This window comes from Musa acuminata, chromosome BXJ3-4 (genome assembly GCF_036884655.1).
Source record: "Musa acuminata AAA Group cultivar baxijiao chromosome BXJ3-4, Cavendish_Baxijiao_AAA, whole genome shotgun sequence".
Taxonomy (NCBI): Eukaryota; Viridiplantae; Streptophyta; class Magnoliopsida; order Zingiberales; family Musaceae; genus Musa; species Musa acuminata.
In genome coordinates, this window is record NC_088352.1 from 45,111,759 (window position 1) to 45,129,887 (window position 18,129).

Here is an 18,129-nt window from a genome sequence, read left to right on the forward strand (position 1 = left end):
CTTGACGAATTAAGCTGCCATTATTGTTGTTTTTCTAGTTTCTTGGACTCATTTTAGACATTACAAGTGTATGACAATGGATTTGCTCAGTAGAACATCATGGACACCTTCTATCATTGTCAACCTAGAAAATGGATTGTTGACTTACGCGCTTGGCCTGGACTTAATGCTCATCCACACAAAAGAATGGACTAACAGGTGAATGGAGGAGAGGGATCTTCTCAGTCCATATTATCTACATACCTGCATTGTGATGCACCAGCAACCAGAACCCCATTCCATGGCTACAGACAGTGTCTACGTTCTCTTCTACTTATTGGCCTTCCTATGCATTCAACTGATAAAACCCAACGTCTGCGACGGAGCTCTAACCTCAGGCTGCATCCCTGCCGAAAGAAGTGCTCTACTTGAGTTCAAACGAGGCCTGAAAGATCCTACCAACAGGCTGTCCTCTTGGGTGGGTGAAGACTGCTGCAAATGGGAGGGTGTGACTTGCAGCAATCATACTGGGCATGTCGTCAAGCTGGACCTCCACAATCCGCCTCCTTTATCTTATGTTGGTGGCGAGGCATACAACAACTGGACCTTAGGAGGTGAGTTGAGGCCTTCTTTACTTGGTCTGAAGCACCTAAAGTACCTGGACCTAAGCATGAACAATTTTGGAGGCATTAGTATTCCAGAATTCATGGGGTCATTCCATAATCTCCAATATCTTATCCTCTCCAGTGCTGGATTGGGTGGACTCCTACCTCACCAGCTGGGAAATCTCTCCAATCTGCAGTATCTAGACTTATACAATGACATTTTTGTGGCTCCGGTCCATGAATTTAGCATTGGTGATGCACTCTGGATTTCTCACCTTTCTTCTCTAAAGCATCTCAACCTGAACAGTGTTAACTTTCAAAATGGTACTCACTGGCTGGAAGCTCTGAACATGCTTCCTTCTATCGTGGAGATATACTTATCTGACTGTGCAATTCAAAGTGTTCCCCTCTCTCTTCCACATGTGAACTTTACATCACTGTCTGTTCTTGATTTGTCGGATAATCTCATTAACTCTACGATGCCCTCTTGGTTATCCAACATAAGTGGCCTTGAGCACCTTGATCTCAGTTACAACAACCTTCAGGGTAATATTCCACCGACCTTTGGTAACTTGGCTTCCCTCGAGGAACTTAATTTTAATAACAATTCTCTTCAAGGAGGAATACCCACTTCCTTCAAAAATCTGTGCAGGCTGCAGAATTTAATATTGAGAGCCATCAATATCAGCAAAGATTTGTTAGAACTCGATGAAATTTTCTCTGGTTGCATCAAGATGAGCTTAGAGAGCCTGGACTTATCCGAAACGAATATTCGTGGGCAGCTGCCTGAATGGTTATTCCAACTCAGGAAGCTTAAATCACTCCAGTTGGAGCAGAATCTGATTTCTGGTCCTATTCCTGTATCAATTGGACAACTAGCATCACTCCAAGAGCTCTATCTTGGGGTAAATCAGTTGAACGAAACAATACCAGAAAGTGTCTGGTGGCTATCTCAGCTAGTCGTTTTGGACCTTGGGCACAACAATTTGGAGGGTGTAATGTCTGAGGCGCATTTTGGAAACCTCACAGAATTGAAATACTTAATTTTGTCGTCCTACTCCTTGGCTCTGAAGGTCAAGAGCAATTGGATTCCTCCCTTCCTGCTTGAATTCCTTTGGATGGGCTCTTGCAAACTGGGTCCTGAGTTCCCTGCATGGCTCCAGTCGCAAATAAATATTTTCGAAATTGATATGTCTAATGCTAGTATTATTGATGCTATGCCAAACTGGTTTTGGAGCTTAATTTCCACAGCAGGATCCGTGAGTATCTCCGGCAATCAGATCAGTGGCCACGTACCAAATTTATTGCATTTAAACAACCTCATCGAGTTGGATTTAAGTTCAAACTACTTCGAGGGTCCTCTTCCGTATTTTCCTCCTGGATTGGAATTATTAGATCTGTCAAATAATTCATTCTCGGGAACAATTTCACTTGACATCATCATGAATATGCCTGACCTCCTATATTTATCATTTTCAGAAAACAATTTAAGTGGTGAAATTCCCTTCTCTGTATGCCAACTGCAGGCCTTATGGGTTCTTGATCTTTCAAAAAATATGTTGTCAGGAGAGATCCCCAATTGTTGGAATAATTCTTCCAGTATCAAAGATATGGATTTTTCAAGCAACAACATATCTGGAGTTATTCCGGAGACAATATGTTCCATAGAATCGCTTCTGTCATTGCACTTGGGCAGTAATAGTTTATCTGGAGAGTTGCCTTTGTCATTCAAAGGTTGTACGAAATTAGTCCTTCTTGATGCTGGACATAATGATTTGAAAGGTGAAATTACAACTTGGATTGGTGAAAGTTTAACTAGTCTGAGGTTCCTCAATCTACGATCAAATATGTTGGACGGAGATATTCCTCCAAATCTTTCAAAATTAAGTGCTCTCGAATTTATCGACCTTGCAGATAATAAGCTGTCGGGAAGTATTCCAAGGAGCTTTGGAAATTTTACTGCCATGAAAGTTAATGGAAAGTTTTCAAGTAGGATGACAGATGCAACAAGTTACAAGGTGCAGATGCTAGTAACAACTAAAGGACGAACTCAAGACTATGACAAGTCACTTTCGCTTATGAATATTTTGGACCTCTCGGATAATAACTTATTTGGAGAAGTACTCGAAGAACTCACAAGCCTTTCTGGCTTATTCAGTTTAAATTTATCTGGAAATCATTTCACAGGAGAAATCATTGAAAATATCAGTAAATTACAACAGTTGGAGTCCCTTGACTTATCAAGGAACAACTTTTCTGGCACAATTCCTTCTGGCCTCGCTGCCCTGACTTATTTGGCTCACTTGAACCTGTCATACAACAACTTATCAGGGGAAATTCCTCTTGGTAATCAACTTCTGACCTTCACTGATCCATCTATCTATACTGGCAATCCTGGTCTTTGTGGGTTTCCTTTGAATCAAAGTTGCAAAGACAGTGAGACAACACAAGGTCAAAGTAATCCAGATGATAGAGATGAGAACGAGATGATATGGTTCTACACGAGCATGGCACCAGGATTTGTTGTTGGTTTCTGGACAGTCTGGGGTACCTTAATACTTAACAAGAATTGGAACCTTTACTACTTCCGATTTATAGACAACATGCTTGACAAAGTATATGTGTTTACCGTACTGAAAGTTTCTACGATCAGAAAACATTGTTGTTCCCAACAAGGATGATAAATTTGAACATCAATATCTGCTGTATGAGAGTTCATCTCATTAGTATCATATCATCAGCTTGAATAAAATTTAATACTTCTAGACTTGTATACAAGTAAGTCATGCACTCTCAATTTTGATCATTTCTGTCAAGATCTCAGTACCATATGAAGTGTTCTAATTTTGGGGATTGCCAAAAAGCTTGCACCTTTTAATTTGTTTTTCCAAAATAGACACCCCTTTTTTAATTGTTCAGTTTGGCAGAAATGAAAGAAGGTTAAAACTTTTATGAAGATATAGATAGAATTTATGGTATTATTTTCTTCCCTTTTCTTTAGATGTCCAAATCAGAAGTTAAAAAGATCCTCTTTTTTTTATTTTCTCAGTTATATAGTATCTGCTTTCATCCTCTATTTTCCCAAGTTTATGGTATCTACTTTCATCAAATGCATTTGCATGTCTTCTTCTTCCCAAGCATTACACGTCAAAACTGACACAATTGCAATCACAAGCTCTGCTGTAAAAGATTTGGCCATCTTATTCGATTAATTTGACTCTTAATGAACTTATGCATAGGTGTTTTATATCATACATTACTCTTGTTTATGATCTACTCATGTAATGCTCCTCTCGTTTGAGATTCTTGTCTTAATCAATCAAATACAAATTGGATGCATCATAAGCTCAAGTCCACCAGATGTGCAGCTGCATGATCTTCTTGGATCTCATGCTCAGATCTTTTCAGTTGATGAGTCTCCCATTAATGGGGGACATGCTGCTGCAGCTGATGGAATTGGGTCGAAGAGGCTCTCACATGCATGTCAATGTGACAAGGATGATCTGTGCACGCAAGAATGATCCATTTATGGCCACCTTCAAAATTCATGTGAGATGTCATATGCTTTGTTGTTGTTGTTGCTCTTGTTGAAAAGGTATGGCATAAGAAGACTATTAATATGGTTTTGAGTGTCAAACAGTTGTCTTTTCTTTCATTTTGGTGTTGTTTTGTGAACGATCAGCGCCAATCAAAGGCCAAGTTCAAATGGGGCCCCTCTTTTTGCTGTTTGCATTACCCAATAAATAAAAACCCCAATAGAAAAGCGTCAATCATACGCAGCACTCAATTACCAAGCCGGTGGCCTCTGCATATTCTATCCCTTTTCTACTGCTGCTGCTCGTTTTCTCTTCCGCGTCGCTTCTTCGCCTTTTCTAGATCTCCGGATTCGCGCCTGATATGTCTTCCTCCAAGCCCGCCGGATCCATCCATGACTTCACCGTCAAGGTTGGTGGCCCACGGGGTTTATGTTTTCTATCGTCATCGTGTGCTCCGTTTCCTTGTCTTCTTAGTGTGCTGATGGTGGCTCCTTTCAAAGATCGATTTCTTAGTCTGAGTCGGCTGTTCGATTTGGAGGACTGCTCGAAAGATGGGATTTTGACAAGGGATTGGTTGTTTTTATCGTTGGTTTTGTTTTAATTTGTCATCCGGAGTCGGCAAGGAGGTTTATTTTTGAAGATCCACTGCCCTGTAGTTGTGGATTTCTTGTGATTAGGTCTTTCTTTGTGATTGTTCTTGGTTCTAGGGATGGATCGAGTTTACCGTGGTTGTCGATTCTTGGAATCTTATGTGATTATATGCAACATGATGTAGTTTTTGATGGTCAATGGTTTCTTGTTCGGAACGAGTTCTTGAAGCTAATGAAGTGTATTTTCCTTCATCGTTCTCGACTTAATCCTTTGTTTTCTGTCAAGTCAAATGAGATATGTACAGATCAATTAGCCCCCAGATTGGACAACTATCATCGTATTGTATCTGCTGATGTGCTGATGCCTCGAGTGTCAGGAGTTTCTGTTGTTTGTGGGGGAAGAAAACTTTTTGTCTGCGAGTGTGGGTGGTGATGATTGATGATGATGATCATGTGTTGTATGGCTTCCGATGCAGGATGCCAGGGGAAATGATGTGGATCTTAGCATTTACAAAGGGAAGGTCTTGCTGATTGTCAATGTTGCATCTCAATGGTACTGCAGCTCTATTAAGTTTGCTTCTGTTCTTCGAGTTACAGATTAACATATGTTAGAAGGTTATGATTGTTTGAGATTGTTACAATTTCTCAACATTGTTCACTTTCTTAAAATTTAAAATATATTGATAATGTATCTGTCATTGTTCTTATCTACTTGCTTGAGATTTCAACTCTGACCTCATGATATCGTGGTGCTGTTAACTTCTCAAAAGAAAAAGAAAAATAAAAATGAGTTCCAGTGTAAAGAAAATCCTCCTGTAGAAGATGATGCTAATGCAACTTGCATTTACATTTGAAAAGATGAGATGAATCTCCTGATACTGTTATATATAATTCCGAAGTGCCTACTACAGTTTGCAAAATCCACATGCTACATAGTGTACAATTCAGTGATTGACCATTTAATAATAACAGGAGCATGTAATTGCAGGAAGCAAAAAACTGCTAAAGGGCATGAAGAATGTAGAGTTAAGGTGCAGCTTACCTTGATATATTCAGTGCTTGTGTGAATTGAGGGTAGTGATGAACCAAGGAAGTTTGTAGTTCTCCATCTATCCACACCTGCAGATTGTGCTGAAGAGTGTACCAGCCTTGATCACCCATCCCAAGGCATTGTAGCCTGAGCTCGGGCAGTTACTGATGCTAAAAAATTGAAGTTTGCTTGGAAAACCATCATTTGGCAAGCACAAGAGGCCAGGACAGTCTGAGATCTCGAGACGTGCAAGTGAGGCCATGTTTATGAGGCTAACTGGTAAATACATGAGATGCCTGCAGTTTTCGATCGCCAAGTCCTCTAACTTTATTAGTTTTGGCAGTCCTTTGGGAAGAGTATGGAGCTCAGGGCAGTGCTTGATGGCCAAGTACAACAGGCCGGTCGGGAGCCAATCATCCGGTAATGATAACAATTGATTGCAGTGACTAATTTCCAATCGACGGATCAAAGCATGGGAACCTTGTATATTGAAGGAAAGGTTCTCCGTTGCAGTCCACTGAGAGTCAGGGAGGGAAGCAAGGAAACAACAGACCAGGAACTCCAAATCCAGTCATCAGTAGTCTTCACTTCTAGTGATTTGAGTGCTGGGAAGTCAGATAGGCCAGCAAAACTTTGGGATGCTTCTATCACCAACTTCGTCAAAGCAGGAAATTTGTGCTTTAATTGGTCAAGAGCAAAGCAGTCCTTGATAACAAGCTCACGAAGAGAAGGCAAAACACAGTCATCAGCACCACACCATTCTTCCAGTCCTGACATTGTTTCTAGATGTAGCTTCTCCAATGATGGAAACCTTTGCTTGTTACTGCCACAAAATGAGCAGTCAAGGTGCTGCACCCGATGCATTTCTTTTATGTATAGATATTTAAGCTTCGGTAATTGGCCAAGTGGTGGGAGGTTAAAACAATTATCACAGTTGCAGATCCATAAGGTGACTAGATTGGAGAAGGAAGGATCTCCTACCCAAGTTGGAAATGATGTTCCTCCATACCCAACTATTCCAAGCTCTTTCAGGTTCGTATGCGGTCTGAGATTTTTTAGAACATATTCTTTCTCCTCATATCCAATACTTTGTGCAACTGCTTCAGTTATATTACTGTAGTTCCATGTCAACTCCAGCCTGTTGATATGTTCCTTGCTCATGAGGTTTGCTTCAACAGCTTCTGCTGCCTTGAAAACAAGATCAAGTCTTGCAATGAGAAGTTCACCATGGAGATTGTTCAAGTCCCTCAACTGAGATAAACCACAGTGAAGCCTTGTGCTCACAATATATCTTGAAAGTGTTTGAAGATCAGTTAACAATCCAATATCTGGTTGACTCAGTCTGCCCTGGAATCTTTATAGGGAGTGCTCAGAGTGTCGGAATGATGGGCTAACTAGTTTGTCAATTTTATTAAGCTCAAACTATTGATTAAAATACTTCAATTAAAATTTTAGCAGTACACCCATCAAATCTTTGTAAGTCTATCTTAGTCTTGCTCACTTCTGACATGGGACTAATCGGGATGTTACAAGCTCCCTCACTTAAGGCTAAGATGATCATCGTTTTCTTCCTTTTCATGAGTAAAGTTAGTTAGTTCTTGATGATAAAAGAAACAAAAAATTGAGATGGATAGAGGTTTAGAATTCATGGACATGAGCAAAAGTGGAATGGTGGCAACAGATTCTGATCACAACCTAAGATTCAGAGATGATTAAACCTTGCTGTCGCATTAGTAGATGAGCAACTTGCTTTTGTTTGCAATCGTCAGTCTTCCTTGATCTTTCAATTGGAAAGTATTAGGAAGCAACTTGGCTCTGTTAAAGTCTTCCTTCGTCTAGTTCTGCTCAGTTGCATTATCATGTCAATTTCCAGGAGAGTTTCCCAGCTGCTGATAGCTGTCTTTTTGGTGGCCACAAATCTCGTCTCTCTTATTCGTATTTAGTATGGTTGTCCGAAAGCTACTAATTTCTCCTATTTAGCAGTTCTCAGGAAATTCTCAGAACCTTCACATTCAAGAAGATGCTCCAGTCATTTAAAACTCGTGATAGGGTTCTTGAAGAGTTCGTTTTTTAGATGAAAGCTGTTCCAACTTTGGGGCTCATCAAGATCAGGCATCATGGTTGACTGACTTGAGGATAGACAACAATATGAAATGAGGAACAAATACATGATATTGACAGATAACCTAATAGTTGAAGGTTTCTTGGTCTACGCTCTTATCCCATTTAATATTTATTGGAAGTAGAGATCCAACTGATCGATTGAAACATGTCTTCGATAGCTCCCTATGCACTCTTGTCACAACCCACAGATTTCTCATGATTAACCTTAAGATAAGCTGCGTATTTTTATTATCTGTAATCTAGGATAATTGTATTGGTGTGAGATAATCCACTGTGACGGCATGATCATGTACACAATTTTCGTCACAATTGAATTTATGTCACTTAAATATTGTATTTATGTCACGCACGTTTGCATATGCCCAATTAACTCAGACTAATCATTATTATTAGTTTCATGAAGGATATATGTGTGTGTAAAGAATAGTGATGTAAATTTGAATTTAACATTGAGAGTCAAATCATGTAGATTCACTATAATATTTATGAATTTTGCATATATATGTATATATATATATATATATATATATATATATATATATATATATATATATATATATATATTACGTAGATGTGTTTTTATATTTTGAACGAGTTCAAGAAATAATTCATCAACGAGAATATAATATAAATTATTCACAGATATCGTAATTTAGAAATGAATTGTACCAAATAATTAAATCTTAAATGTTGCGTAGGTGGTAAGTATGAAGACTATGTTTTGGGTATAAGAATTAGGAGGGCATGCAAAGAAATTTTGGATAATTTATGCAGAAATGTCTGTGTAACAATGATAGCGTGACAATTGTGAGCTTAATATATGACAGCAATTTTGATTGTCAATTTGGACCACCATATCTCTCTTTCAGTAGTTAGAAGTGTGATATTATCATTCATTCTGGTCATCATGCTTCTGCAAGTAGGACCGAGTGTTGAACTGGTAGTAGAATGATCACATCATATATATGGACCATCTGCCATTGTGGTAGTGCTTCCTCGACCTGTTCTGTCAAATTTCTTGCCAGTTTCTATGCACTACCGGTGGTAGTGCTTAATGAATTAAGCTGCCATTATGGTTGTTTTTCTACTTTCTAGGACTCATTTTAGGCATTACAATGGATTTGCTCGGTAGAACATCATGGACACCTTCTATCATTGTCAACCTAGAAAATGGATTGTTGACACTTGACCGACAGAAGAATGGACTAACAGATGAATGGAGGAGAGAAAGCTTGTCACTCCATATTATATACCAGTTGATACCTGCATTGTGATGCACCAGCAACCATAACCCCATTCCATGGCTACAGAAAATGTCTACGTTCTCTTCTACTTATTGGCCTTCCTATGCATTCAACCCAACGTCTGCGACGGAGCTCTAACCTCGGGCTGCATCCCTGCCGAAAGAAGTGCTCTACTTGAGTTCAAACGAGGCCTGAAAGATCCTACCAACAGGCTGTCCTCTTGGGTGGGTGAAGACTGCTGCAAATGGGAGGGTGTGACGTGCAGCAATCATGCTGGGCATATCGTCAAGCTGGACCTCCACAATCCGCATCCTTTCTATGATGATGAGCCATACAACAAATGGACCTTAGGAGGTGAGTTGAGGCCTTCTTTACTTGGTCTGAAGCACCTAAAGTACCTGGACCTAAGCATGAACGATTTTGGAGGCATTAATATTCCAAAATTCATGGGGTCATTCCATCGACTCCAATATCTTAACCTCTCCCGTGCTGGATTGGGTGGACTCCTGCCTCACCAGCTAGGAAATCTCTCCAATCTGCAGTATCTAGACCTATCCGATGACATTTTTGTGGCTCCGATCCATCAATTTAGCATTGGTGATGCACTCTGGATTTCTCACCTTTCCTCTCTAAAGCATCTCAACCTGAAGAGTGTTAACTTTCAAAATGGTACTCACTGGCTGGAAGCTCTGAACATGCTTCCTTCTATTGTGGAGATATACTTATCTGACTGTGCAATTCAAAGTGTTCCCCTCTCTCTTCCACATGTGAACTTTACATCACTGTCTGTTCTTGATTTGTCGGATAGTCTCATTGACTCTACGATACCCTCTTGGTTATCCAACATAAGTGGCCTTGAGCACCTTGATCTCAATGGGAATTTCCTTCAGGGTAATATTCCACCGACCTTTGGTAACTTGGCTTCCCTCAAGGAACTTAATTTAGCTTACAATTCTCTTCGAGGAGGAATACCCACTTCCTTCAAAAATCTGTGCAAGTTGCAGAATTTAATATTGTCAGGCATCAATATCAGCAAAGATTTGTTAGAACTCGATGAAATTTTCTCTGGTTGCATCAAGATGAGCTTAGAGAGCCTGGACTTATCCGGAACGAATATTAGTGGGCAGCTGCCTGAATGGTTATTCCAACTCAGGAAGCTTAAATCACTACAGTTGGAGCAGAATCTGATTTCTGGTCCTATTCCTGTATCAATTGGACAACTAGCATCACTCCAAGAGCTCTATCTTGGGGTAAATCAGTTGAACGAAACTATACCAGAAAGTGTCTGGTGGCTATCTCAGCTAGTCGTTTTGGACCTTGGGCACAACAATTTGGAGGGTGTAATGTCTGAGGCGCATTTTGGAAACCTCACAGAATTGAAATATTTGTCTTTGTCGTCCAACTCCTTGGCTCTAAAGGTCAAAAGCAATTGGCTTCCTCCCTTCCGGCTAGAATCCCTTCTGATGGGCTCCTGCAAACTGGGTCCTGAGTTCCCTGCATGGCTCCAGTCGCAAATAAATATTTCAGAAATTGTTATGTCTAATGCTAGTATTATTGATGCTATGCCAAACTGGTTTTGGAGCTTAATTTCCACAGCAGAGTACGTGAGTGTCTCCGGCAATCAGATCAGTGGCCACGTACCCAATTTATTGCATTTAAACAACCTCTACGGGTTGGATTTAAGTTCAAACTACTTCGAGGGTCCTCTTCCATATTTTCCTCCTGGATTGGAATTATTAGATCTGTCAAACAATTCATTTTCAGGAACAATTTCACTTGTCATCTCCACGAATATGTCTAACCTCGTGTATTTATCATTTTCAGAAAACAATTTAAGTGGTGAAATTCCCTTCTCTATATGCAAACTGTCGGTTTTAGAGGTTCTTGATCTTTCAAAAAATATGTTATCAGGAGAGCTCCCGAGTTGCTGGAATGATTCTTCCTCAATTGAAGTTATAGATTTTTCAAGCAACAGCATATCTGGAGTTATTCCTGAGTCAATATGTTCCATAGTATCGCTTCAGTCGTTGCACTTGAGCAATAACAGTCTATCTGGAGAGCTGCCTTTGTCCTTGAAGGATTGTAAGAAATTATACCTTCTTGATGCTGGACATAATGATTTGAAAGGTGAAATTCCAACCTGGATAGGTGAAAGTTTAACTAGTCTGCGATTCCTCAATCTGCGATCAAATATGTTGGTCAGAGATATTCCTCCAAATCTTTCAAGATTGAGTGCTCTCCAATTTCTCGACCTTGCAGATAATGAGCTATCGGGAACTATTCCAAGGAGCTTTGGAAATTTTACTGCCATGAAAGTAATTGAAAATTTTTCAAGTTCGACGACAGGTCAAATTAGATATAAGGAGCATATGTTTATTACAACTAAAGGAAACACTTTCTCCTATGATGAGTTGCTTCCGCTTATGAATATCTTGGATCTTTCAGACAATAGCCTATTTGGAGGAGTACCTGAAGAACTCACAAGTCTTTCTTGCTTATTTAGCTTAAATTTATCTGGAAACCATTTCACAGGAGAAATCACTGAAAATATCAGTAAATTGCAACAGTTGGAGTCCCTTGACTTGTCAAGGAACAACTTTTCTGGCACAATTCCTTCAAGCCTCGCTTTCCTGACTTCTTTGGCTCACTTGAACCTCTCGTACAACAACTTGTCAGGAGAAATTCCTCTTGGTAATCAACTTCTGACATTCAATGATCCATCGATCTATATTGGCAATCCTGGTCTTTGTGGGTTTCCTCTGAATCAAAGTTGTAAAGACAATGAGACAGCACAAGGTCGAAGTAATGCAGCTGATAGAGATGAGAATGAGATGATATGGTTCTACACGAGCATGGCACCAGGATTTGTTGTTGGTTTCTGGGCAGTCTGGGGTACCTTAATACTTAACAAGAATTGGAACCTTTACTACTTCCGATTTATAGACAACATGCTTGACAAAGTATATGTGTTTACCGTACTGAAAGTTTCTAGGATCAGAAAAAGTTGTTGTTCCCAGGGATGATAAATTTGAACATCAATATCTGCTGTATGAGAGTTCATCTCATTCATATCATATCATCAGCTTGAATAAAATTTAATACTTCTGGACTTGTATACAAGTAAGTCATGCACTCTCAATTTTGATCATTTCTGTCAAGATCTCAGTACCATATGAAGTGTTCTAATTTTGGGGATTGCCAAAAAGCTTGCACCTTTTAATTAGTTTTTTCCAAAATAGACACCCCTTTTTTAGTTGTTCAGTTTGGCAGAAATGAAAGAAGGTTAAAACTTTTACGAAGATATAGATAGAATTTATGGTATTATTTTCTTTCCTTTTCTTTTGATGTCCAAATCAGAAGTTAAAAAGATAACTTTTTTTTCTCAGTTTAGAGTATCTGCTTTCATCCTCTATTTTCCCAAGTTTATGATATCTACTTTCATCAAATATGCATTTGCATGCATGTCTTGTTCTTCCCAACTATTACGCGGCAAGACTGACACAATTGCAATCACAAGCTCTGCTGTAAAAGATTTGGCCATCTTATTCGATTAATTTGACTCTTAATGAACTTATGCATACGTGTTTTATATCATGCATTACTCTTGTTTATGATCTACTCATGTAATGCTCCTCTCGTTTGAGATTCTTGTCTTCATCAATCAAATACAAATTGGATGCATCATAAGCTCAAGTCCACCAAATGTGCAGCTGCATGATCTTCTTGGATCTCATGCTCAGATCTTTTCAGTTGATGAGTCTCCCATTAATGGGGGACATGCTGCTGCAGCTGATGGAATTGGGCCGAAGAGGCTTTCACATGCATGTCAATGTGACAAGGATGAGATGTGCACGCAAAGAATGATCCATTTATGGCCACCTTAAAAATTCATGTGAGATGTCATATGCTTTGTTGTTGTTGTTGCTATTGTTGAAAAGGTATGGCATAAGAAGACTATTAATATGGTTTTGAGTGTCAACAGTTAGTCTTTTATTTCATTTTGGTGTTGTTTTGTGAACGATCAGCGCCAATCAAAGGCCAAGTTCAAATGGGGCCCCTCTTTTTGCTGTTTGCATTACCCAATAAATAAAAACCCCAATAGAAAAGCGTCAATCATACGCAGCACTCGATTACCAAAGCCGTGTGATCTCCGGATTCGCGCCTGATATGTCTTCCTCCAAGCCCGCCGGATCCATCCATGACTTCACCGTCAAGGTTGGTGGCCCTCGGGGTTTATGTTTTCTATCGTCATCGTGTGCTCCGTTTCCTTGTCTTTTTAGTGTGCTTGATGGTGGCTCCTTTCAAAGATCGATTTCTTAGTCTGAGTCGGCTGTTCGATTTGGAGGACTGCTCGAAAGATGGGATTTTGACAAGGGATTGGTTGTTTTTATCGTTGGTTTTGTTTTAATTTGTCTTCCGGAGTCGGCAAGGTGGTTTATTTTTGAAGATCCACTGCCCTGTAGTTGTGGATTTCTTGTGATTAGGTCTTTCTTTGTGATTGTTCTTGGTTCTAGGGATGGATCGAGTTTACCGTGGTTGTCGATTCTTGGAACATCTTTAATCTTTTGTGATTATATGCAACTTGATGTATTTTTTTATGGTCATTGGTTTCTTGTTCGGAACGAATTCTTGAAGGAGTGTGGAGGAAGAAAACTTTTTCTCTGCGAGTGTGGGTGGTGATGATTGATGATGATGATCATGTGTTGTGTGGATTCCGATGCAGGATGCCAGGGGAAATGTTGTGGATCTTAGCATTTACAAAGGGAAGGTCTTGCTGATTGTCAATGTTGCATCTCAATGGTACTGCAGCTCTATTAAGTTTGTTTCTGTTCTTCGAGTTACAGAGTAACATATGTTAGAAGGTTTTGATTGTCTGAGATTGTTACAATTTCTCAACATTGTTCACTTTCTTAAAATTTAAAATATTTTGATAATGTATCTGTCCTTGATCGTATCTAAATCTCTTACCTTTGTTAGTGGGCTGACTAACTCAAACTACAAGGAACTGACTCAGCTATATGAGACGTACAAGGACAAAGGTATGCAATTCTGACCTTAATTGGCTTATTTTGGTTTTTGTAATCAGGACAACTGCCTGTTCTTACCAATTAATACCTTATAATCAGATCTTGTTAAAGAAATATTTCTCAACAAACTTTCCAAGAGTACTTAACACTATTCAATAGATGAAAATTGGAGGAATTTATAATCCCGATCCATGTTGTGTCATCATTTTGAATCCATTCCTATTGAATTGGCACTTTCTCCATCACAATAACTGGGCAGAGACTTCAACAATAGCTAGCCTTAGAACTTTTTTTTTTGGCATCTGCTGATACATGAACCAAACAGAAAAAGAATATGCTTTTTTATGTTGATTCCCTAGTTATAAGATAAGCTGAGACCTATTTGGCCAATATTTTCCACAAACTTGTTTATTACTAGAGGCTTCAGGAGTCTTGTATCTTGTATTTCAATTTTTTTAAGAGCTGGATTTGTCTCAATTATTATGCAACTTGGACTGTGGTGTCAATTGAAAGACCATGACAAACTAATTAATAGTGCACAAATTATGGCTCAGTGGCTGTAGCTTTTCTTTTATGAGAAGGGATAAAATGGAGCAGCAGTGAGAGCAAGAAAGAAGGATTTAATTGACATTTTTTAGTGAACAAGTTAATCCTTGGTTGGTGGTGAAAAGACAAGTTTCATGGTGAAGTAACAATTTTTGCAAGGATGTGTTTATCTATCTTTGGCTATCATATTTTAGTTTATGTAATTGTTGCAGAACATCTATTTGCACCATTATTCACATTGCTTGAAGGGATTGCTATTATCACGCAGCATCTTAGCATTAAGAGAACATTTTAAGGGTGGCATTGGATGCCAAATGGAAATCAAATTGATCTTTGTTTATTAATAAAATCATGTGCGTTTGTTGTTCTTTAGAAACTTTAATACTCCTGATTTCATTTGAGACTTTGTAAACCTGGGATTAGCACAAGTCTCTTCAATACGCCAACAGGTTTTTGCGTTACTAGGTTATGTGTAACATTAAGGAACAGATATCTTGTTTCTTTGGTTGATCTGCATGTTCTTACACTTGTTAAATTCTCTTTCCTGATCCTTTTTTCATCGACTATTTTCTAAATCTTGGATCATAAAACTCAAATAGAGTGAAGATAATTAAAGTGAACTTTATCTTCTAAAACAGGCTTTTGCTTATTATTAAGATGATTCAGATAAATTCTGCAATTCAAAATTGCAGCTTTCGACACCCATAATTGTCCACGAGAAGCATATGAAATAGAATTGAGGTGCATAAATCTGCCTGTTCTCACTATCCATCATGAAGTAATTTTATCTGGAAAGGAGAGCCAAATTTATGCAGTCATGAAATTTTTTGTTCTCATATTTCTTCTATGATGATTGTTTAAATGGCACAGATTTTGAGATTCTGGCTTTTCCATGCAACCAATTTGCTGGGCAAGAACCAATGAGGAGATTGTTGAGTTTGCTTGCACTCGATTCAAAGCTGAATATCCGATATTTGACAAGGTAAATTATTGCTTTTTTTATTTTCTCAATTTCTGGGTTTATCCCTTCGATAATCTTCTGTAGGCAAATCTCACAGCTAAACCATTCTTGACCTGTGTTTACCCCAATATAAATTGATTTTTTTTTTTTATCATATCATTATGTTTGAGAGAAACCTACTCAGTCGCTTGACTTTCTAGTTGCAATTAATTTTCTTCTATAGGTCGATGTGAATGATCAAAATGCTGCACCCATATACAAGTTCTTGAAGTCGAGCAAAGGTGACATTTTGGGGGATGGCATCAAGTGGAACTTCACTAAGTTCATGATGGACAAGAATGGTCGTGTTGTAGGTCGCTATGCCCCAACCACATCCCCTTTGAGCATCTGAGGTAAACCCAAAGCTCCCTTGCCTCATCCCTCTTACCCTTTGTCAAATCGTATTCGATATACTCGATGGTGCCAACAATATACCATCATCTAACGATTGATCTTAAATAACTTTGCAGAAGGATATCAAGAAGCTTTTGAGGCCTTCATAAATTACATATGCTTGCAGCCTCTGATCTTGCTTGCAGACTGCTGTAGTACATATGACTATGGCTAAAGTGTCAATTGCTTCAAAGATAATATGTTAATCACAGAAAGCTTAGTCTAATTATATATCCGACCACGGGAGATTTCAAATATGTAATTAAGGATTCTGGAGACAAGAGAATGAAAATTATAATTTATATATTCATGAAATATGTTGAAAATTAATTATTTTGTCCATCTTGGCTAAATAGAAGATGTTGGTAAAAATAAAGCATGGGTTCTATGTTATTAAGTTGTTATCATAAGCAAAATTTGTATAAATTTGAGAGTTTCTTACACAATTAAAAATAGAAATTTAAACTTTAGAATTTCAATTTCTGTTATTATTTTAGACATATATATTACTCTTACTTTATCAATACACCATTCATATTTAGATCAGGATGGATGTCCTTCAATTATAATTGTAATTGTATCTTTCTAATCCTTACATTAAATAGACCTAATTAACTTCTTATTTTCGGCTATTGTTCGAGGTGGATTCAATAAAGGCCTTCACAAGCTTTGAAATGTCAATTACCCTCGAACCTCCATGTTCGTTCTTGAATTTTACAACTATATTTACATGGTACCATTATCAACATTAATAAATAAATTTTATAGGATCGACGCTTTGTTGCACAAGAGCATATCATTTGCGTTAATTCATAAAAATAATTTAGAATTACGAGAGAGACATATGATTTGACCTTAAAATTAAGATCTTATACGAAAGTTTTTTTCTAGAAATCCAGATTTGGCCAACTCTTTTTCAAATTAAAACTTTATATGTAAAAAGGTATATGAAAAAGAAATCAAATTTAGAGGAATATTAACAATGCTACGATATATATATATATATATAGCGCAGGTGTATAATATTTTTGTATAGCATGGCTTAAGATATTGTGACAAGTATTTGGTAGCTTAAGCTGACAGCATCCGAAATGTATCCATCCACACCGGTGGATTCCCATGCCTCACTCTGTAAAATAGCACTCCATTTGCTTCTGTCAGTTTCTCTTGACAGTCTACACCCCAAAGCTATAGCTGCCATGGGCAAGCCTGTGCATTTGTTGACGACATACATCTTGTAGGGATCAACATCAACCATTGCATTCCGATCTCGGGCCAATGCATATTGACAAACCAAACACCAGCATTCATCATTCGATAGTCCCTCCAAACGGTCAGGGGGTGAGGTTGCCATGAAGTTAGTTAGCATCTTCTTCGATTCTGGTGGTCACTATTATTTTACTTCCTTGAGCACCGGAGTAGAAGAAGTTTTTTATCCTCTCCCAGTCCTGTGGGCTCATATGCCAAACATCATCCAGAACAAGCAGGTATCTCCTCCCACTCAGCTTCTTTCCAAGTTCTTTCTGAAGATTGTCAAGGCTGACAAAATCACACCGAAAACCATCGATGGATTCAATGATGGTCTTCGTAATGCTCCTTGTATCAAAATCCTGAGACACATAAGCCCATAGTCTAAGCTCAAAATGGTTCTTCACAGACTCATCATTGCAGACTAGTTGAGAAAGAGAGAGTCGTCTTCCCGATACCAGGCATCCCAAAGAAAGGAATCACTGTGATGCTACGGTCAGTCACCTCAGCCAATGGCAGCAACATATTTTTTATCTTTCGCATATCACTCTCACGACCGAGAACCAGGGAAGGAGTTAGCGAGGTGGTCTGATAACTCTCCTGCCTCAGGGGTGCACTACGCTGAGTCAATTCAGATAAGAGGCATCTCCTTGCTATGGAATCTAGTCTGTGTTCTCTGTCCTTTACCCTGATGCATATTTCTCGATTGAACAGTTCGCGCTTAGGGTTTATGGGGGCCAAGAAATTGCGCAGCGATGCATATTTGATCAGCTGACGGCGTTGGCGTTCGGTTGCCACCTCGTCCAA

The 18,129-nt window shown here is 38.7% G+C and overlaps 2 protein-coding genes and 1 pseudogene across 3 annotated transcripts; all 3 read left to right on the top strand.

The window, feature by feature from the left end:
- Positions 1 to 208: 208 nt before the first annotated feature.
- Positions 209 to 5,264, top strand: LOC135636785 (receptor-like protein EIX2). 2 transcript variants are annotated; one of them, XM_065148824.1, is made up of 2 exons: positions 209 to 593; positions 727 to 3,362. In XM_065148824.1, exons 1-2 carry the CDS (start codon positions 478 to 480, stop codon positions 3,263 to 3,265), a joined length of 2,655 nt encoding a protein of 884 aa, XP_065004896.1. In that variant the 5' UTR covers positions 209 to 477; the 3' UTR covers positions 3,266 to 3,362. The 2 variants fall into 2 exon arrangements, with proteins under 2 accessions (XP_065004896.1, XP_065004895.1); XM_065148823.1 differs by having other exon boundaries at positions 211 to 5,264.
- A 591-nt stretch (positions 5,265 to 5,855) lies between these two features.
- On the top strand, positions 5,856 to 16,404 carry LOC108952658 (probable phospholipid hydroperoxide glutathione peroxidase; annotated as a pseudogene).
- LOC135636455 (receptor-like protein EIX1) lies at positions 9,165 to 12,131 on the top strand. Its single transcript, XM_065148145.1, has one exon. The coding sequence runs from the start codon at positions 9,165 to 9,167 to the stop codon at positions 12,129 to 12,131; it is 2,967 nt and encodes a 988-aa protein (XP_065004217.1).
- Positions 16,405 to 18,129: the final 1,725 nt, after the last annotated feature.

Excerpts from the sequence above, each read along its gene's own strand:
- LOC135636785 (XM_065148823.1), top strand. The coding sequence starts at position 254 with ATGCACCAGCAACCAGAACCCCATTCCATGGCTACAGACAGTGTCTAC.
- LOC135636455 (XM_065148145.1), top strand. The coding sequence starts at position 9,165 with ATGGCTACAGAAAATGTCTACGTTCTCTTCTACTTATTGGCCTTCCTA.